The sequence below is a fragment of the Rhinopithecus roxellana genome, chromosome 13 (genome assembly GCF_007565055.1).
Source record: "Rhinopithecus roxellana isolate Shanxi Qingling chromosome 13, ASM756505v1, whole genome shotgun sequence".
Lineage (NCBI taxonomy): Eukaryota > Metazoa > Chordata > Mammalia > Primates > Cercopithecidae > Rhinopithecus > Rhinopithecus roxellana.
Genome location: NC_044561.1, coordinates 31,580,016 through 31,602,929, shown reverse-complemented (window position 1 = coordinate 31,602,929; position 22,914 = coordinate 31,580,016). Strand labels below are relative to the sequence as shown.

The 22,914-nt window shown below is 41.2% G+C and overlaps 1 protein-coding gene and 1 pseudogene across 1 annotated transcript in view; both read right to left on the bottom strand.

The window, feature by feature from the left end:
* LTN1 (listerin E3 ubiquitin protein ligase 1) overlaps positions 1 to 11,523 on the bottom strand; it is a 67,732-nt gene extending 56,209 nt beyond the window's left edge. Inside the window, exons 1-5 of the mRNA XM_010364936.2 lie at positions 11,333 to 11,523; positions 5,309 to 5,512; positions 4,717 to 4,815; positions 3,248 to 3,478; positions 212 to 264 (exon numbers count right to left, since the gene is read on the bottom strand). Coding sequence (XP_010363238.2) covers positions 212 to 264; positions 3,248 to 3,478; positions 4,717 to 4,815; positions 5,309 to 5,512; positions 11,333 to 11,374 — 629 coding nt within the window. The 5' untranslated portion in view covers positions 11,375 to 11,523. The remainder of the gene's footprint in view (positions 1 to 211; positions 265 to 3,247; positions 3,479 to 4,716; positions 4,816 to 5,308; positions 5,513 to 11,332) is intronic.
* Positions 11,524 to 17,506: 5,983 nt separating this feature from the next.
* Positions 17,507 to 17,961, bottom strand: LOC104663664 (annotated as a pseudogene).
* Positions 17,962 to 22,914: the final 4,953 nt, after the last annotated feature.

Here is a 22,914-nt window from a genome sequence, read left to right as displayed (position 1 = left end):
TGTAATCCCAGCTACTCGGGAGACTGAGGCATGAGAATCACTTGAACCCAGAAGGTGGAGGTTGCAGTGAGCTGAGATTGAATCACTGCAATGCAGCCTGGGTGACAGGGTGAGACTCTGTCTCAAAAAAAAAAGTCACATTGAAATCATCTGATTACTTATGAGTGAAATAAATCCTTAACATGAGTTACAATGAAATAATACAACTTACTGCGGGTCACTGAGTGTATCAGGTGTTTCTTTTATAAGATGATCCTGCAGCACCTACAAAGGGGGTAAAATACCAAAGCCTTTGGTTTTATTGAACTGTCAATGGTGAACAGACAGAGCCTAGTTAAATAAAATCCATTTTAAAAATCCCCATAAATCTCATCTTACCTAAGAGAGAAGAATCAAATAGCAAAACTGAAACGTATGAATTTTACCAATTTTTCTTTCCCTATCAATTCCCAAGGTTAGCTGCTGTTGGAATAAGGATAGATACTTCTTCCCCACACAACTATAAATACTCCTGACCACTTGGTTCCTCCATTTATCTTGCACATAGCAATGAAGTGAATGTGAATCTGGTAGAGAAATTAGGCTCTGCTTTCCTCTCCCCGCTTTCTGTAAGCCTGCTTGCCCACAAAGAATGCCATACATTGTGCTCTGCTCCATCACAGAGGATGGTATGAGGTTTTCAAATGTGGAGAAGTCTGTTTCCTCCTGGGGTGTAATGCAAGGGAGTCCACTGTTCCAGCAACTGCTTTATCAGCAATAACAATAACTAACACTTATTGAGCTTTTGCATGTGCCAGGTATTGCTTTGAGCACATTTTAGGCATTAACTAAATTAATCCTCTTAACTCCATGAAGTACAAGTTAATTCCCACTTTATAGATTACGAAACGAAGGCACAGAAACTTGCCCAAGGTCACACACCTATTTGCTAGCTGATGGCAGAGTGGGATTAGAACTAACAGTGTGACCCAGAGCCCATGTCTTATAGACAGTATGATATACTATCTATAACGCTGACATTTTTATTTTCATTTGCCTAACTCCTCTCTAATACGTGGGTTTGGAACTTGAGACAGTTCAATGCCAATAGCTGTAACGAATTGTGACATAGCCAACTAAAGGGAAACTAAAATAGAAGAAATAACCCATATGTTCAACAATCAGTTATCCAGCCATGACAAAGCCAAGAACAAATTTATTTTTTAAAGCCCATGAAGAGCCAAATTAGTTGTCTCAAAATCCATTTCCTAAAGCTCTTAGTGTCCAAACTCATGACACTTCACTCTTGTAACATTTATGACTTGGCATTTTAAATCAACCAATGATTCTTAAGTTACAGATGGATTAGAGAACTCCATTTGAGCATATGATTAAAGCTACAAACCCTCTCCCTAGAAAAATACACTTCGTACACCTGAGAAATGAAGAATGGAAGAACTTAAATGGGGTACTAGAATCAAGTAATGTGTCAGAAGGCTGGACGTGGTGGTTCACGCCTGTAATCCCAGCACTTTGGGAGGCCGAGGCGGGTGGATCACAAGGTCAGGAGTTCGAGACCAGCCTGGCCAATGTAGTGAAACCCCGTCTCTACTAAAAATACAAAAATGAGTCGGGCATGGTGGTGGGTGCCTGTAATCCCAGCTACTCGGGAGGCTAAGGTAGGGCAGGAGAATCACTTGAATCCAGGAGGTAGAGGTTGCAGTGAGCCGAGATCGCACCATTGCACTCCAACCTGGGCAGCAGAGAGACTCCATCTCAAAAAAAAAAAAAAAAACATAACGTGTTGGGGGATGTTAGGTGAAGAGATTAGACCGGTAAGCAGGGACCTGACCATGCAGAGCCTTGTATGTCAAGACAAGAAATCTGAACTTAAATTGTGATGGAGAGCCACAGGAAGGATGGCTAATTGAAAGGAAAAAGGAAAGCGGGGAGAGAGGGTCAGATGGACATGTTTAAGTAGGGTTATACACAGGGTGTTGTGGAAACATAGGAGTACTAAATAAGGGAATAAATACAAGCAAAGATTTAAAAATTATCAATTCCCTCCTCACTCCTACTTCATCTACTTTTATTTCTCAATATAATTCTAACAACTTTGTTGTCTGGTTTTTCTAGTGCATATACTGGGAATAGCAAATGAAGGGGGAAGGAATGAGACACTACTAGAAACAGACACACTGAAAGCCACAAACAGGTATGGCTGATAACTTTTTATGAGAAAGTTATGGCAAAAGCATTGGCCCAGTGTGGAGAAACTTCATCTGACAATGGGAGTATAAATTTACTTGGCCTTGAAGGGCCATTTATCATTATCTATAAAAATTTTTAATGCTCTTATCCTTTGGCCCAACATATGCTTACTAGAAGTTCTAGTAAGTATTACTCCCACAAAGGTATGAAGAGATCTACTTAAAATTGTTTACTGAAGTAGCATTTGTTATGATAAAAATTGGGAAAAAAATCCAAATGTACTTTAATATAAAAAGAGTTAAATAAACTATAGTACATCCATGTATAGTAATACCAGAGACCCAATAAAAAGAAAAAGACACTAAGGTAGATCTGTATATATAGATTGATAATAGAAACACGAGAGAAAGTAATTTTAGATTTATTTTTAGAGATATTATTTATTTAGATTACATAAAACATGTCTACTTTTTAAAAATATAATTAAGACTTCAAAATTAAAATGGAAAATTTAAATACTGTAGAAAGATCCAATCCAAAATGTTAATTTTGTTAAAGATCCAAAATGGTCAATTTTACTAAACAGAATTTTAAAACATCAATCTTCAGTTGGAAATATTTATTTTATTTTATTTTTATTATTTTTTTTTTGAGATGGAGTCTCGTTCTGTCGCCCAGGCTGGATGGAGTGCAGTGGCACGATCTCGGCTCACTACAAGCTCCGCCTCCTGGGTTCACACCATTCTCCTGCCTCAGCCTCCCAAGTAGCTGGGACTACAGGCACCCACCACCACACCTGGCTAATTTTTTGTATTTTTAGTAAAGACGGGGTTTTACCATGTTAACCAGGATGGTCTCGATCTCCTGACCTCGTGATCCTCCCACCTCAGCCTCCCAAAGTGCTGAGATTAGCATGAGCCACCGCGCTCGGCCTTCAGTTGGAAATATTATACTTACTCATTCCCCTACAATCCTAAGTAAAAAAGCTGTCATTATGCTTATAACCATTAAATACTTAAAATAAAAAAAAAAGATTCAGAATAATTCCAGAACTTACACTTGTAATTTCATCCTTACAAAATGCTATGGCTTCAGGTTGCTTGCTTGGAGGAAAAGCCGCTTCAAATGCATCTTTTGCTGCAAACGCAGCCGGTGTATAAGTATCACATTGAGCCATTAACCAATATCCCATTAAACTTTTTAAGTAGGGAGCCAACTGTTTCTTTACTTTAAGGATAAGTTTTTCAAAAGCTTGTTGTGTGGCTTCTCGGACCCGACGGTCATGATCCTATTAAAAATATAAATGTGATTTAAAATAGCTCTAGCCCATAAAAACAATCACAGACACTTCTGGATATGCTATAATAACCCATTACCAAGAATTCACCTATGTATTAAGCTAAACTGAAATCATTTTTTTAAATCAATAACTTCGAGGTTTTTAAATCAGAAACTATATAAAATAATTTATTAATTTTTCTTTCTCACTTTCTCCCAATGAGATTGGATTGTATTCAAGACAGATTCAAAGTTGGGCCTTGAGGCTGAGCCTGGTGGTTCACGCCTATAATCCCAGTACTTTCGGTGGCTGAGGCAGGTGGATTATTTGCAGTCAGGAGTTCAAGACCAGCCTGGCCAACATGGTGAAACCCTGTCTCTACTAAAAACACAAAAAATTAGCGGGGCATGGTGGCGCACACCTGCAATCCCAGCTAGTCAGGAGCCTGAGGCAGGAGAATCACTCGAACCCAGGAGACAAGGTTGCAGTGAACAGAGATCGTGCCACTACACTCCAGCCTGAGTGACAGAATGAGACTCCATCTCAGTTTAAAAAAAAAAAAACAAAAGTTGGGTCTTGAATAAGTAAGCAACTCACTCTCATTCTTCTGCAGCAAATATACAAGGAATAAAATCATCATCAAAATTTATTAAAACTGGAAAGCACCAGGGTAATTCTCTAGTAACAATCTAATTTCTGAAAACAGACTTCCTAAATGTTCTTCATAACCCGACACAATCCAATCTTTTTTTTTTTTTTTTTTTTTTTTTTTAAAGATGTTGTATTGCTCTATTGTCCAGGCTGGAGTGCAGTGGTTCAATCTTGGCTCACTGCAACCTCCGCCCCTGGGTTCAAGCGATTCTTCTGCCTCAGCCTCCGAAGTAGCTGGGATTACAGGCATCCACTACCACACTCGGCTAATTTTTGTATTTTTAGTAGAGACTTGTTGGCCTCATTTTAGTTTCACCATGTTGGCCAGGCTGGTTTCAAACTCCTGACCTCAAGTGATCTGCCCATCTCAGCCTCCCAAAGTGCTGGGATTATACACATGAGCCACCATACCAGGCCCCAACCTCTTTTTTTATATCCATGCTCTTCTGAAGTATTAACAATTCAATCTGCATAACAATGCTGACATAACATTTAATAACCCTCACCAAAACATCAACATTATAAATTTGGGAGTCTCCATGACTCCAACCAAAAAATATACAACAGAAATAAACTAGCAAAGTTTTAATACTTACAAGTGAAATTTTGCAAAAAATTCTTGGCCAATATGGAAGAACTCCTTTCACAGTTTCTGTGTCTCTCTCTGTACACATGGTTCCAAATTCCTGCATAGCCTAAAAGTAAGTCATTATTAACATCATGAGGATTAACAACCATAATACTGGCTATTAATTATTCTGTTCTGGAAGCTTTGTCTATTTTATGTAATAGGAGAATACCCTATTTCTGTTTATGCCATATGAGACTAGTTTGAAGAGCTCCTTCACAGACTACTATGGTAGAAACTCTTCAGTTGTTTTTTAAAAAATAAAACATCTACAAAAAGAAAAAACCTCATTTAAAGTTACAAGGTCAAAGTTACATTTCCTAATGGGAAAAACTATACAGCCAAAATTCTAAAGCAGTTTAAAAAAGTTCAATATAACAAACTGAATTTACAACCTAGAAAATAAATATCAACTAAGTTTAAGACTGTGTGTCAGAAAAAAGTACAATTATAAAAGAACTTAGCAATTGTTCATTTTTCTTTACATAAAACATGCTAATGACATTTTGTTTTAACAAAGGGATTTTCTTGATAATTTTTATGAAAACAAGAAAACTTGCTTTTAATTTTGTGGTGACATCTTTCTTTGAAAGCTTCCGCAGCACCATTCGGAAATCAGAATCTACAAGACTGTCAATTTCTTCAGCTCCTTGAATAGCAGGAACATAGCCTAGGTCACTCTGAGATGTTCCAAAACCAATAAATCCAGGCACTGTTCCCTGTTCTTTGGCAAGGAGTTCTGCAGCTCGGCCACTGTTTGACGGCTGATAAGAAAATTACGGAGAAAAAAAGTCAGAGTCCAGGAAGGGTTCAAAACTTAACTTTATAATTCCTTGGCTATTCCCATGGTCAGAATGAGCTTTTATTTTATTTTTTCCTAGCCTAAAATTTCATCTATTGCAAAGTTCCCCAAAGATTAATGGTTTTGTTCCCAAGAATCCATCAATACTGATCCTAGAAATTATTCCGTTTCCTAAACATTAGAATGTTTTGTAAACCGTGGATACAATCCATTAGAGGTTCATGATATCAATATAATGGACCATGACAGAATTTTAAAGTAATTGACTAAAACTTTTAAAATCAGAATGTATCACATGTGGTAAAATTTTCATAAATGCTGTTTTATGAATTTTTTTATTTCCAACTTTCATATAAATAGTATGTATACACATACGTGTACTATGTAAAGATGTAAAATTAACTCATAAATAGAACCCATCCTTTCATTCACCCATTAATTGAACAAATACTTATTAAGCAATCACAATGGCCCAGGTCTAATGATAGCTGCCTCTAGACTGGGAGTTCCTTGAGGGTGGACACACTCATTTCCATATACTCCAATGCCTAGCCTAACCTCTTTGGGCTAAAATTACATTATTATAACCATAAAAATCAATACAACGGTCAATCTATAATACAGACTCCTTTGTTTTCAATCACAGTCAGTGCTTTGTTTGACCGATACACAATATAGTAGTCTTCTAATAAAAGGAAGTTAGTTGATACAGAGAAAGAAAATATTTGAACTGCTGAAAGAAATTAACTTACTGTCAGCTAAACAGAAAATGCTTCAGTTTGACCACCAAGCTGACATCACAACCCATCTAAACTCATCTATTTCTTATTTCTCTATAAGGATGTTTGCCAACGGTTATCCAAATGTGTGATTCAAATTGCTCATACCAGCCAGGCAAGGTGGCTCATGCCTGTAATCCCAACACTTTGGAAGGCCAAGGCAGGTGGATCACTTGAGCCCTGGAGTTCAAAACCAGCCTGGGCAACATGGCAAAACCCTGTCTCTACTAAAAACACAAAAATTAGCCAGGCGTGGTGGCGTGTGCCTGTAATCCCAGCACTCAGGAGGCTGAGTCATGAGAATCGCTTGAACCTGGAGACTGAGGTTGCAGTGAGCCAAGATCGTGCCACTGCACTCCACCCAGGGCAACAGAGCAAGACTCTGTCTCAAAAAAAAAAAAAAAATTGCTAATACCTAGCAAAAGTGTGTTTGGAAAACTCACCTGACAAGGAACAATCTGGCCTACTTCCTAAACTGAATTGAGTGAACAAGAAAGAAAATGATGGCCTGCATTACGTTTTTTTTTCAATCTGTAGCATTTAAGACTAATTCCAAAAAAAGGTTCTCCATTTTTTTTTTTTTTTGAGACGGAGTCTCGCTCTGTCGCCCGGGCTGGAGTGCAGTGGCCGGATCTCAGCTCACTGCAAGTTCCGCCTCCCGGGTTTACGCCATTCTCCTGCCTCAGCCTCCCGAGTAGCTGGGACTACAGGCGCCCGCCACCTCGCCCGGCTAGTTTTTTTTTTTGTATTTTTTAGTAGAGACGGGGTTTCACAGTGTTAGCCAGGATGGTCTCGATCTCCTGACCTCGTGATCCGCCCGTCTCGGCCTCCCAAAGTGCTGGGATTACAGGCTTGAGCCACTGCGCCCGGCCTATTTTTTTTTTTTTTTTAAGTGAAAGTAAGTTTACTAAGAAAATAGGTCAGGCATGGTGGTTCATGCCTGTAATCCCAGCACTTTGGGAGGCAGAGGGTAGATCACCTGAGGTCAGGAGTTCAAGACCAGCCTGGCCAATATGGTGAAACCCCGTGTCTACTAAAAATACAAAATTAGCCAGGCGTAGCGGTACATGCCTTTAATCCCAGCTACTTGGGAGGCTGAGGCAGGAGAACTGGTTGAACCCGGGAGGCAGAGGTTGCAGTGAGTTGAGATCGCACCATTGCACTCCAGCCTCAGCAAAAAGAATGAAACTCCATTTCTAAAAAAAAAAAAAGAAAAGAATAAAAGAATGGCTACTCCATAGGCAAAGCAGCTGTTCTCTATTTTTTAAGTTTATTAAAATGAATTAATTATTCAATTCACCTTTTTTAATATTGGTACATGAATAAAGAGCCACAAAGGAAGTAGTTAGTGAATTATAATTCTAAAAACTAAATATGATGACTCTAGGATATCAGAATTTTCTACAGTCTCATGTGTAAACAGTTTTATTATGAAACACAATAAAAAAGTAATTATTGCTAAAATCTAAAGGAGTTGAGGCTGAAATAACAGAATTAAAAGTGATAACTAGGGGCAAAAGAGAAGGTATCAAATGTCCAGTCTCCAATTTAAGTAACTTGTTACTTTTAAATGCACTTTTTAAAATGTCTACTTTAAATTTAAAATATAGTTACTCTTATGATCTTTGTATGTTAAGAGCTATACCCAGAGTTCAATAAAAATTAAGAAACAATTCTATTTATGGCACTTTTTTTTTTTTTTTTGGACTATGCCTACTTTTGTCTACATTCTTTCATGCCTACCTTCTAGAGGTATTTGTGGTGGCAATCCTGAGTCTACAGTTTAAAGACCAAACCAAGGAAGACTTACAAGATCTTTCACTGTCTAACCTCAACTTTTCCCAGTCTTATCTCCTGCCGCTCTTTCCTTCCCTTGCCCCACTTCCTTCTGTCTTCTCCAAATTATGCTGTCATCATTCTGCCCTAGTACCAAATCAAATTCGAAGTTCTCTGAGGCAGGGCATGGTGGCTCACACCTGTAATCCCAGCACTTTGGGAGGCGAAGCGGACAACTGGGCAGATCACTTCAGGCCAGGAGTTCGAGACCAGCCTGGCCAACATGGCAAAACCCTGTCTCTACTAAAAATACAAAAAATTAGCCGGGTGTGATGTTACACGCCTGTAATCCCAGCTACTTGAGAGGCTGAGGCAAGAAAATTGCTTGAACCTGGGAAGTGGAGGTTGCAGTGATCCAGACTCTGTCTCAAAAAAAAAAAAAGTTATCTATGTGATGGCCTTTCGCAATTCGATCTTTATATAATCTTTTCTCTCTACCTGAAAACGCTTCCTTTCTTTTCATTGACTGACAAACTCCTACTCATCTTTCAAACTCATATTTGCAACACTTGCCTTCCTCCAGTCTCTTCCATTCTCCCACATTCTTTCTTCTAATACCTGCATCATAATTCTTTAATATATTATATTTGCTTACATATGTGTCTGTATCATCAAACTAATAGTTCAAGAACAGCAGACATCTATTATCTCTGAACACCTGAAATCCAGTATCAAAGTCTTCTATTGAAGACTTTGCCACATTAAAGTTAAAATCCCAACTCCACAACTTCCTGGCTACATAAGCTTAGGCAAGCTAATTTCTCTAAACCTCAGTTTCATCACACTTAAAATGAGATATGAGTAATTAATTCATTACTTGGATTGTTTTCATAATTAAGCATAAGTTTTTAAATCACCATAGTAATAACTGATTCCAGCAAGAATCAAAGGGTGCTCAAACCATTAGGTGAAAGTTTGTGGAAGAACAGGACATTTCACAGTTTCAAACTAACATATTATTTGTTATTGGCCAATGGAAAAAGACAACTTTATAATGGACAACACCTTAACCAAGTAATTAAACAAATACCACCAATAAGGGGACAAATGGGTACGAAGTGCCCCGGTGTGATGTACTGAGGAAGTCTCATCATCTATGAAGAATTCCTTCTAAAAATTGTTTAGCCTGAATCTAATCACAAGGAAACAACTAGATGAATCTGAATTAATCAAACAAATGGCCCAGGCTCTTCCAAATGTTGTTAAAAAAGACACTCCTCTCCCCGCTTAAACAGTACTGAGAAACTGTTTAGATCAAGGAAACCCAAATGGTAACTAAATGGAATGAGTGATCTTTGACTGGATCTCAAATGTTAAAATGGTTTATCTTTTAAAAAAAAAGTATCAGCCTGGGCAACATGGCGAAACCGTCCCTACAAAAAATACAAAAATTAGCTAGCCATGATGGCCTGTGCCTGTAGTCCTAGCTACTGGAAAGGGTAAGCTGGGAGGATCACTTGAACCCAAGAGGCGGAGATTGCAGTGAGCCCATTTCACGCCTCTGCACTCCAGCCTGGGTAACAGAGCGAGACTCTGTCCTGAAAAAAAAAAAAAAAAAAAAAATTAGCCAGGAGTCCTAGCTATTAAGGAGGCTGAGGTGGGAGGATCGATCTCTTGGGCCCAAGAAGTTGACACTGCAGTGGGCCGTGATCATACCGCTGCACTCCAGGTTTGGAGACAGAGCCACACCCTGTCTTACAAAAAAAAAAAGAAAAGAAAAAAAAAAGAGAGAACATTACTGGGATAACTACAGAAGTCTAAATGCAAGGCTGTATCCTGGATTACAGTATTACACAAAAGTCAAAGTTTCTGGATGCTATAACCATTATTATAATTGCTGCAGGCTAGAAAAATGGCATTGTTTTTAGAAGATACATGCTGATGTATTTAGGAGTTAAGAGTCCCGACTTCTGCAACTAACTCTCATACAGTTCAGCAAAATACATAAATTAACAGAAAGAAAGCAAATGCAACCAAGTACTAGCAACTGGTGAATCTAGGTAGAGTATATGAGATGTCACTCTAACATTCTCGCAACTTTTCCTCATAAGAACTTTTCAAATATAAAACATTGAGAAAATTTAAATAAAAAATATTAAATGAGGATGCAAGTGCTTAGCACAGTAACACAATAGGTTGCTATAACTGTTAATACTGTTATTATCTTCCAAAACAGATTAAGTGACAGTTCTAAGAAAATGTGACATTGAAATCACTAGAATTAACTATATCAGAAACAGGAAAAAAAGCATTCTCATAAAATTGGACTGTGCTATAATAAATCCAACACCATAAAAAAATACCATTACAAACCCCTCATCATGTAGTTTTACACGAATCCACTCTAAGGTCGTCTTTAAACAAGTACTTAGTGAGCGTCTATTAGGTGCCAGTCTCTGTTCTAGGCTCCGAGGATAAAAACATTTGCTTTCAAAATACTTACATACTAGTGAACTAAGACAATAAATGTCATAAATACAATGGAATTTAAAACAAAGTAGGAAGAACAGGGAGTGCGCAAGGGCTGCAAGAGGGTGATCATGGAAAACCTCACTGAGGTGTAGAGAGCAAAGTTTGGAGCCTCCTAACTGAAGAGCGTTGGGAGCCGGCCAGGTAAGGTCAAGGCACAGTGAAGAGATCAGTGTGGCTGGATGAAGTAAACCAAGAGGAGGGAGTTGAAGATGGGACTGCAGATAGAAAGGGGTAACAGGCAGTCCAGAAACCAAATATACCATCCTAAAAGCTTCAGCTTAGAAGAAGCCCAAAGGAGAGGCACAATCAGCTGTAACCTCCACAGTGGGTTCACTTTAACATCCTCCCAACTCTCCTTCTTCCTAGCGCTGCCCTCCCCCAACCAACCCTCTACCTCAGCCAGATCACCTTCCAGTGAACCTGATACATTATCATTTCTTCATGAATATTGTGGGTGTGTGCTCGGATGGGGACAGCTCTGGCATGGTACATCTTTTCTCTCACGATTCCCCAATCTGCTCAGAGATAACCCAAACCACCCTCAGGGACGCACACACAACAGAGAGGTCACACACGACACGCAAAAGCACGCCTCCCCACAGCCGCGCTCCACACACCCTCCAGCAACGCGCTGGGCGGTGCCAGCCGCCTCGAAGCGAGGCTCCCAGGTCGACCGAGCCACCCCCCCCACTCACTCTCAGGTTCCCTTTAGTTCGCTGCTTGTTCTTCCCGCCCATGGTCGCGGTTGCAGCTGTATTCTGGGCACTCAGACCCCGGTGGACTCGTCTGGAACACAACTTCCGGCCTCTGGCGCCGGAAGAGGACTCCCTGTAATAACTTCCCCCGGGCCCTTTTTCCACCACCCACCCTGTCCATTTGCTGCCCCACTTCCGCTCCCGCCTCCCGCTGTGTCCCTGACCATCCGCCGCCGGAGACGTCACAGTTAAAGCCACTCCTGTCTGAGTGATGTCATTTCTGGCCAATAGGAAGCCAAGCATTGGACCCGTGGCGCCAAATCCTGTCTTCCCCGCTTTCAGAAGCTAGGTTTGTTCCTTGCTTAGCGGCTAGGAAACTGGCATGAAACACCAGAGAGGCAGTTCACATAAGGGTAGCAATAGAATGTTGTGGTAGAGGCTGTGGGAAGATGGGAATGTGTTAGACTTCCAACATGATGCAATCATCAGTATCACCTGTGCGTTTGTTAGAAAAGGCTAACTCGGGCCCCTCGGAACTCCTGAATCAGATCCTGAATTTTGACGGCATTCCCAAGTCTTGTTAAAATGTGATTACTGCTCTAGGCAATATTCTCTGTAAATCTACCCCCCCGTCCCCTTTTATTCATATTGAAACTGTTACGTGCAGTTTAAAAGAGTGTAATGTGGGAGTCTCTATTAAAATTTGAAATGTACGAATCCTGTAACTTAGTGATTGTGCGACTCAATCGCACTAGAGAAACAAATAAATGTGTGCTGGTTATTTTTTATTGTCCACGCAGTCACCCTTTTATACTCCATGTTACTGGGGCGCTTCTGCTAGACTTCACCGACAGGGTGAACTAGAGGGAAACAAAGGCAAGAGGAAGAAGGGACTTGCTCCATTCTGTGAGCATCATGCCAGCAGCAGCTGCCTTTTACCGTGCCAGGAGCAATTGCTTTAGCCAGCAGGTGGTTTTAATCTCCATCCTTTTTCCAACAATCACAAATCAGCCTTATTGCACCCCTTACCGATCACAGCAGCAGTCAGTGCTCTCCTCGGAGATCTGAATTCTACTTTCATGGAGCCCCTCCCTTGAGCTCCTGAGATAGCCAATGTTTGAGCCACCTCCTCAGGAGTTTGAGCCCCAACACCGTGGGATCCCTTCTTTGAGCTCCAGAGATCCAGCAACAGCCAGCCATCACCCTCTCTACATTCTTCATAGACCTGAACTAAGGTGTTCAGGGCCCTCCTCCAAGCTTTTAGGTTCTGATGACTCCAACCACTTCTTTTGTTCCATCCTTTCCTAGCTCTAAGAATGCTAGCTGCTACCTCCAGTGATTACCTGTTACCTTTTATAATTCCTTTTGACCGATTTCCCATATTAAAATATTTCTCAATAACTAATGTGATTTCTGTTTTCCCGACTGGACCCTAAGTTTAAAATGCACACAAAAGCCGGGTGTAGAGGCTCACGTCTGTAATCCCAGCACTTTGGGAGGCCGAGGCAGGTGGATCACCTGATGTCAGATGTTCGAGACCAGAATGGCCAACATGGCAAAACCCCGTCTCTACTAAAAATACAAAAATTAGCTGGGCCTGATGGCAGGTGCCTGTAATCCCAGCTACTTGGGAGGCTGAGGCACAAGAATCTCTGGAATCCGGGAGGCAAATGCTGCAGTGAGCTGAGATCGTGCCACTGCACTCCAGCCTGGGTAACAGAGCAGACTCTGCCTCAAAAAAAAAAAAAAAAAAGTCACACAAAGAGACGGATGTTCACAAAAACTTTATAATAGGAAGATAATTGTAAGCAACCTATGCTTATATATTGGAGAATGACTAAATAAGGTATATGTATTCAATAGGCTATTAGGCAGCATTTAAGAAGAATAAGGTTTATCTGTACATATATAGGAAGAATTATGACACATTCTTAAGTAAAAAGCAAATACCAAGTAATATATACAGTATGATAGCATTTGTGTTTTTAAAACCCACAACACAATAATATATATATATATATTTATGCATATATATAATATAAATACAGAGAATAGGTCGGGTGTGGTGGCTCACACCTGTAATCCCAGCACTTGGGAAGGCTGAGGTGGGTGGATTACATCAGGAGTTCAAGACCAGCCTGGCCAACATGGTGAAACCCTGTCACTACTAAAATACAAAAATTAGCTGGGCATAGTGGCAGGCGGCTCTAATCCCAGCTACTAGGGAGGCTGAGGCAGGAGAATTGCTTGAACCCAGGAGATGGAGGTTACAGTGAGCCAAGATCGTGCCTCTGCACTTCAGCCTGGGCAACAAAGTGAGACTCCATCTCAAAAAATAAGAAGAAGAAGAAGAAGAATACAGAGAATACAGATCTGCAAGAAAACATATCAGTCTGATCATTGTAGTTAATTTTTGTGGGAAAAAGTGGCAAGAAAAGAGATCAGGGTTATGAGTTACAGTCAAAAGAAATTAAACTTTATCTGTAAGATTTTATTTTATACAAGGACAACATATTCCTGTATTAATTATGTAATTAAAAATCAACTCAGGCTGGGCAAGATGACTGATGCCTATAATCCCAGCACTTTGGGAGGCCAAGGTGGGTGGATCACCTGAGGTCAGGAGTTCAAGACCAGCCTGGCCAATATGGTGAAACCCCGTCTCTACCAAAAATACAAAAACTAGCTAGGCACGGTGGTGTGCACCTGTAATCCCAGCTACTCAGGAGGCTGAGGCAGGAGAATCACTTGAACCCAAGAGGCAGAAGTTGTACTGAGTTGAGGTCACACCACTGCACTTCAGCCTGAGCAACAGAGCAAGACACTGTCTCAAAAGAAAAAAAGAAAAAAGAAATGTCAATACTTTTAAGGCCAAGATTAGAAACTCTTCAGAAATCAGGTTGGGAGTTAAAAAAAAAATTTGAAACTCTTCCTTCTTCATTCATGATTATTAATATTATAAATTATTGTTTTCACAGATTAAGAATTATATAACAGAATTATAGCCTTTTTCCCTAAGTAAATATTGGGCATGACTTACAGATGCCTGATGTTAGAATAATCTTATCCATCCAGACAAGTTTCTGAGGAGGAAAATCAGACATCAAGCACTTAAAAATATATTTCCACATTCTATTTTATTTATTTATTGACCCTCCATACCCAAGTACATTCGAAAAACATCACCATATCCTGTGGCTTTAAAAAATGGCACAGTTGGCTGAAATTCACATGACCTCCTGAGTTCAATCACATCAAATGTTTTTTTCTCAAAATTGAAAATTTTTTTTTGCTCTTCTATTTTATCAAGAGTGCCACCAAAAAGAATGCCTTCTTGATGGTGAATTAAAATTTTCTTCCAGGTTATTCATCTGAGTTGGAAAATAATTTTTTTTAATTTTTTGAGATGGAGTCTTGCTCTGTCACCCAGGCTGGACTGCAGTGGCACGTTCTCGGCTCACTGCAAGCTCCACCTCCTGGGTACACGCCATTCTCCTGCCTCAGCCTCCCGAGTAGCTGGGACTACAGGCGCCCACCACTACGCCTGGCTGATTTTTCGTATTTTTAGTAGAGACGGGGTTTCACCATGTTAGCCAGGATGGTCTCGATCTCCTGACCTCATGATCTGCCCACCTCGGCCTCCCAAAGTGCTGGGAATTACAGGTGTGAGCCACTGCACCCAGAGGAAAATAAATTTTCAGAGTAGACATTTTAAAAGTAAGATGTGTTCAGAAATATTAAAAGTAGTTTGATTTTTAACCCACCAATGCTAATAAAATAGAAATCTATTTTTATTTCATACAAATACATTTATTGCCCAATATTATCCAGTTCATATCTCATTCCAGACTCATCTGTTTTGTCCTCATTTACCTCATAAGTTTGGAAGAGTGGAAATGGCTGAACTTCTTAATCTATCAGTTTCAGGAAAGGAGACCCCAGATTTGTGATGGTTGGGTTGTCACTCTCAATGGGATTTTAACCACAAAACTTCTGAGAAAGTCCCTTTTTATGGGATTCAAAACATAAACTAAGATGATGAGTCATATTTTAGAATCAAACTATATCTCAGAAACCATCTAGTAGCTTTAGAAATCAATGTAACATTTATCAAACACTTTCCAAGCTCTTGACCTATTAAGAGCCTATGTCTAGAAACAGCTAAGCAACTGGCATAAGCTCCACAATAACAGTCCTAGAACCAAAAGGCACTGACTCTCAGTCCATTGTTGCCATTACAATGGAAAAATCACTTTTGGCTCCATGGCCTGAATGTATAATCACTTGCCTTCCCATCTATTACAACCTCAGTTTGTACTAAACAGGCTGCATAGTACAGAAAAAGGAAAGAAAATTAAAAAGCAAACCTAATCCACAGAATTGTTCACATATGCTCTGTAAGCCTTCCATGCAAATGACACCAGGTTTCCCACCATGCTACACCCAGATAGGAAAAGCTCCTTTGCTAGTTCCACAATATTCTTTCTTTTTTGTCGGCTAGAGATCCACAGCCTGGTGAGAATGGGATCTGTGTGTTGTGCTGTACTTTCTTTGCAGATGGAAGTTGTGGCATCCCTGCTGATATATTCAGCGGCATGTTCTGTAACCCGTCCTCTAGCATTCAGTGTACAGACTCACCACAACAATCGCTCTGCAAGTGCACACTCAAATCTGTGTTTAGTAGGGTCTGCTGGGATTGTTTTAAGGACTCTGACCTGATAAGAACATATTGCTTTCTTAGGTCCTTCAAAAAACACACACAAGTCATTTTTATATACCAAAAAATATAGGTAGGACTGGGCAGAGAATTTCTGTAACACACTTGACAGTAATTTCAGGTAGAGCTTCATGATATTTAAAAGGGAATGCAGAAGTCAGAGAAAGTGTTACCTGAAAATATAGCAGAGTACTCAATAATTTTTCCTCTACACATAATAGACTTGCTTTTTCTAAAAACTGCAAAAGAAAGTACCATAGCTATATGTGACATCTCCTGGTTTATAGTCACAGGAAACTTTTGAAGATCTCAGCTCCATGGTCCCCTTTTCAATACAATCTTTCAATTCTTCTGTAGCCACCTTGTCATTCACAGTGAACTTTTTCTAACTGGAGAACATACTACCCAGCAGTTGTAACTCAGGCAATCTCAGTCATTCTGTGATAATTCACAAGTCCTTCCCTCCCTTCCTTCCTTCCTTCCTTCCTTCCTTCCTTCCTTCCTTCCTTCCTTCCTTCCTTCCTTCCTTCCTTCCTTCCTTCCTTCCTTCCTTCCCTCCCTCCCTCCCTCCCTCCCTCCCTCCTTCCTTCCTTTCTCTCTCTCTCTTTTTTTTTTTTTTTTTTAAGACAATTTCATTCTTTTGCCCAGGCTGGAGTGAAGTGGGGTGATCTCAGCTCACTCCAACCCCCACCCCCAGCACAGGTTGAAGCGATTCTTCTGCCTCAGACTCCTGCGTAGCTGGGATTACAGGAGCAAGCCACCACGCCCGGCTAATTTTTGTATTTTTAGTAGAGACAGGGTTTCGCCATGTTGGCCAGGCTGGTCTCGAACTCCTGGTCTCAGGTGATCCACTTGCCTCGGCCTCCCAAAGTGCTACGATTACAGGTGTGAGCCACTATGCCCAGCTATAATTCACAAGTTTCTAGAGAGGCAAGGGCAAGAGAATTTATACCCACAAACTTGGGAGAACCCAATGGGATAGAAATACAGCTACTTCCAGCCATATGGCTACTTCCAGCCTGGGAAACACAGCATGGTGGCAGGTGTGGTGGCACATGCCTGTGGTCCCAGCTACTCAGGGAGGCTGAGGCAGGAGGATCATTTGAGCCCGGGAGGTCATGGCTGCAGTGAACCGTGATCATACCACTGCACTCCCACTTGGGCGACAGAGTGAGACCCTGTATCAGAAAAAAAAAATAAAGAAATGTGGCTACTAGAGAAAATGTATCTGATTACCAAAATTAATCACAGACAGGATTTCCCCTTTATTCTACTTTCAGATATACTTTACCAAGATAAGAAATATAGTGAAATCCAGTGACAGTCATAAAAAATGCTGATAAAACTCAGCATTAATTAGTCTTTATTAAACTTGGTGGTACTTTACCTTCAACTGTTACTAAGATGTATTTTTTTGGGGGTGGACAAATACTTTTTAATGGCTTTTTTTAATGGCTTTAAAGTTTTTCTTTTTTTTCTTTTTTTTTTTTTTTAATATACTGGAGAATCACGCAATGCACAATCAAGGGCCACAAGTCTGCACTCTCCTTTGCTACTGGTCCTGTAATGGCAGAACCTTTCATTTCACCTTTATTACTCACTATGATCCCTGCATTATCTCTGAAATAAACACACCATCTTTTCTCCGGTATGACTTTCATTGTCGAATGACCGCTGCTGGATGTACCATTTTTCTGAGCTCTGGTTTGCCTTTCTTGACTGTGGCCATCACCATGTCACCGACACCAGCAGCGGAAAGTCTGTTCAGCCATCCCTTGATCCCCTTCACGAAGATGATATACAGGTTTTTGGCTCCTGTGTTATCAGCACAGTTGATCACAGCTCCTACTGGAAGACCCAAGGAAATCTGGAATTTCACACCAGAGGACCTACCACATCCTCGCTTTGACATCTTGAACACGGGAAAGAAGGAAAAAAGTATTTTCAAATTTTTTAAAGCGAACTTCGTATTTAAATAGCAGCAACACTACATAGGTAGTATATGCCAGGAAAGCATTTGTCAACTGGGATCCCTATAGAGTCAATTGAGAAAATAAGATATAATAGTTTGCTAACATTACAAAACAAATGTACAATAAGAATAATTTCAGTATATATCGGCTATAACTCACCACAATTCAATACGAGATTTGGGTGGGGACAAATATCCAAACTATATCAGAGGGATTTAAAAGAAAAGAAAATAACCATAATAGTACTGAGGAATATATAGGTGGATTTCCACCGGGCGCGGTGGCTCAAGCCTATAATCCCAGCACTTTGGGAGGCCGAGACGGGCGGATCACGAGGTCAGATCAAGACCATCCTGGCTAACACGGTGAAACCCCGTCTCTACTAAAAAATACAAAAACCTAGCCGGGCGAGGTGGCGGGCGCCTGTAGTCCCAGCTACTCGGGAGGCTGAGGCAGGAGAACGGCGTAAACCCGGGAGGCGGAGCTTGCAGTGAGCCGAGATCCGGCCACTGCACTCCAGCCTGGGCGACAGAGCGAGACTCCTTCTCAAAAAAAAAAAAAAAAAAATAGCATCCGCTAGCAGCCTCTCCCAAATTCACACACACACACACACACACACACACACACACACACACACACACACTGATGAAAACATTGAAGAAGACAGAAACAGCATGACTAAAACTAAAACTGATGAAAAACAGATTTTCAGAATCCAGAAGGAAACTGTAATACTGAGTCTGGACTCAGGAAGTCAAGAAGGCAGGAAGGAGATACAGGTACCTGTATATATATTTCCCTACCACATAAAACTGTGTCCTTTCTTGCTGGTCTAACCCCTACTCCCATCTGCCCTACAAAGCCCTTCCTTCCCACATATTATTTGGAATTGTAGCTCCGTGATTAGCCAGTATTCACCCTCAACACTTGTTCACAGGTTGGCTAACGACAGTGCTTCCACAGCAGCATCTCATGAATGCTGTTTATCATTTAAAATCCCACCTACCTCAGGGGTCTGCAGATAAGAATAGGATCCTCTTTGCTTCTACTTTCCTTAAAACAATAAGGAACAAAATACACCTGCTGCTGTCAACAAAATACACCTTCTGACATCTGTCCTCTTACCAGCCTCCTGGTCATACCCTTTTAGTCTCTAAACACTTAACACTTGGCTCTCCACCCTCATTCCAAACATCATCCTCGACGGTCTTTTTAAAGTCCTGATTAGGTTCATGTGGCATATCTGTCCACTGCTTGGCCTCTCAGTTATAAAAATCTTCATCTCCCATATCCTTTTCCTCTATTCCACTTCATCTGCCACACCACAGTCACATCCTGATATTACTACTTACATTTTCCCAATTTCACCCCACTCTTGGGTCACGATCCCCTTGCCAGATTCCTCATTTAACTGTTTCCACCTAGACATTCTTCAAGGAAATCTTGACCTTGCATTGGCCCTTATATTTTCTCCCTAACACTAAGGACTCTTTTCTCTTTACTCCCTTCATTGTTCACTTTAGATTTCATGATCTTTTGTGTCAGTCACTCTCTTGCCAATACCACAAAGTCTCTTGTACATCTGCTCCTTCAGCCTATTCATCTGGAGAAACCAAACACTACACAAACCCAATTATTTGTTTTCAGCTTTTTTTTTCCAGAGAAAAGTTGAACACTGCCTGGAAAACAAACAATGCAGTCAACAGAAGCTTTAGACCACTAAGAATTAATGATCCCATGCCTTAGTTGTGTCTTCATTACAGCCCAACAAATGTACCATACTTCTGTAATTTTCTAGGACCCTCAGTAATTATCTGAACACGTCTTCAAAACTCTGACCATTCTACCTTCCTCCTTGACTTCAACAGACGAGTTTTCCTCCAATTTCACAGGACAAGATAATCAGATTATAATCCTTATCTTTCCAACAGCAAACACATAAATTGGACCGATGATTATTATACTCCGTTTAACTTAAATGGTTGTTAAAACAGTAAAATTATCTGATACACTCTGATATATTCTTTCATTGCCCTTGCCATTTCCCTAGGACTTCTCTGACCTTCCCGATTCCCGGCTAAAGTGTTAATTGTTGATTTATCAGTCTTCCAAAACCCCATTCCAGCCCTAGACATGTGGCTAGTCCAATGGATGGTGATCAGGTCATGTTGGGTGTTAACTGTGTTGAATATCATCCCTTCCCATGAACCTTCCTTGCATCGTCAACTATAGTTGCTCCATAATTCTGCTAAAAAAAGAAGTGTTAAAAGACGGGGCGGGGGGGGGGGGGGCGGGGAATGAATGCACAAGGCTAGTCATTGCTGCACCGTTTCTTTTCTTTCTTTTTCTTTCTTTTTTTTTTTTTGACAAGGATTCTCGCTCTGTTACCCAGGCTTCAGTTCAGTGGCCTGATCTCAGCTCACTGCAACCTCCGCCTTTCGGGTTCAAGTGATTCTCCTGCCTCAGCCTCCTGAGTAGCTGGGATTACAGGCGCCTGCCACCACGCCTGGCTAATTTTTTGTATTTTTAGTAGAGGCAGGGTTTCACCATGTCGGCCAGGCTGGTCTGGAACTCCTGACCTCAGGTGATCCACCCACCTTGGCCTCCCAAAGTGGTGCGATTACAGGCGTGAGCCACCGCATCCGGCCTAATTTTTTTATTTTTCAAATTTTAATTAATTAATTAATTATTATTATTATTATTAGAGACGGAGTCTAGCTCTGTCACCCAGGCTGGAGTGCAGTGGCACGATCTCCGCTCACAGCTCCGCCTCCCGGATTCACGCCATTCTCCTGCCTCAACCTCCAGAGTAGCTGGGATTACAGGCGTGAGCCACCACACCGGGCCGTAATTTTTTTTTTTTTTTAAAGAAAACCCCACATATACACTCATGCAAAAATAGGATACTAGAAAATAAAATGTAAAACCAAAATTTAATATTGTCTTTTTGGACATGGGATTGTGGATGACTTTAAAATCCAGCTATTTCTACTCTTCTTATAATGATATATATTATGTGTAATCATATATGTAATACATATGTATAACACGTTATATATAATATATAAATAATATATATAATTTGTTGGCGGGAGGAACGAGGGACAGCAGGCTTACAAAATCCGAAAAGCCAAATGCCCCAGTGGGAAAAAAGGCTCGATTTCCGTAATTCCCTGGTTAAAATCGAGGAACACCTTGGACTTCGAAGGCACTACCTGGGTCCCAGGGTGCACCATTCCTCTAATCCCCCATTTAGAGCAACATCTGGGAAGTCCCGAGAATGGGAATCGATGCCTCTTTTTCCGAAAGATAATTAAACGTAAACAACAAAAAATAAACAAAAAGTCCATCTCGGCCCCAAAGCAGCATCGGCTGGCCTGCGAGATGCCCACTCAGGAGGCGAGTCCACAGCTTAGGACTCAAGCCCGGGTTCGGAAGCTATTGCGGAGATCCGAAAGGCAACGCTTGCAGCTGCAGTGACGCGACCTACCCATAAGTCCTTGCGCTCACAGCATCCCGGAAACCCACGGGCTAGTGCTTCCGGGCCACGTCGGCCCAGGAAGGCGCACGCGCGAAGTATGGCACGCTTCACTCCGCGCTCTTAGGCGGCTGGTGAGGCCTGCGAGTGCTCGGGAGCTGCCGGGGTCACAAGAGAAAGCCTAGCTGTCAATGACAGCCCCAGAGCGCCTGGGAGCCTTGCGATACCCAGGTGTCTGTAGGCAGTCAGCAGACACTTCCACGCTGATCTGGAATCTTCCCTCGCCCGGCTCTGCCCCTCACAGGGATGGCAAAGGACATTACAACCTACATCCCTTCCCCGATCTGCTGGCTTCAGATTGGCAGATTGTGTTTAAGTGGAATGCTCGTGGTGCCCCTTTGCTGAAATTTTATGGACTCAGTTTTTTCAAGTAGTTCTAATAATCGCGGGGAGAGAGGGGGCGGGAACGTAATTTCTGCGTCTGCCCTTAAATAACTTTAAACCTTGGCTGCATTGCCGCTTTTATGGAATTTCACCAATGGTCTGTTATTTTTGAGTTTCCCTGATACACATCTTTCTTAATAACAAAATAAATAGCACTTTGGGAGGCCAAGGCGGGCGGATTACCTGAGGTCCAGAGTTCAAGACCGGCCTGGCTAACATGGTGAAACCCCCAGCGCTACCAAAAATACAAAAAATTAGTCGGGTCCAGTGATGCGCGCCTGTAATCCCAGCTACTCGGGAGGCTGAGGCAGAATTGCTTGAACCTGGGAGGCAGAGGTTGCGGTGAGCCGAGATCACGCCACCCCACTCACTCCAGTCTGGGCTACAGAGCAAGACTTCGTCTTCAAACAAACAAACAACAAAAACAAAATAAAACAAGGCATGTGGCCAATATTCCCTGCCAATACTTGTTTTCTTTAGAAAATGTAACTTTTAAACATAATTTGACTTGAAACGGTTTCTTTTCAGGATTTATCATTTTTTATAGGTGATTCCAGTTCAAAATATTTATTACATTAATATGTTGACAAATCGTCATTGCTGAACAAATTTTTTTATGTGCAATCATATGGAACATTTTACATTTAAGGATGTTTATAGATCAAGTATATAATCATTGGTAGAAACTGGGCAGGGCGCGGTGGCTCAAGCCTGTAATTCCAGCACTTTGAGAGGCTGAGGCAGGTGGATCATCTGAGGTCAAGAGTTCAAGACCAGCATGGCCTACATAGTCAATCCTCGTCTCCACTAAAAATTCAAAAAATAGCGAGCGTGGTAGCACGCACCTGTAATCTCGGCTACTCGGGAGAATGAGGTGGGAGAATCACTTGAACCCCAGGCGGCGGAGGTTGCAGTAAGCCAGGATTGTGCTACTGCACTCCAGCCTAGGTGACAGATCCAGACAGAGTCT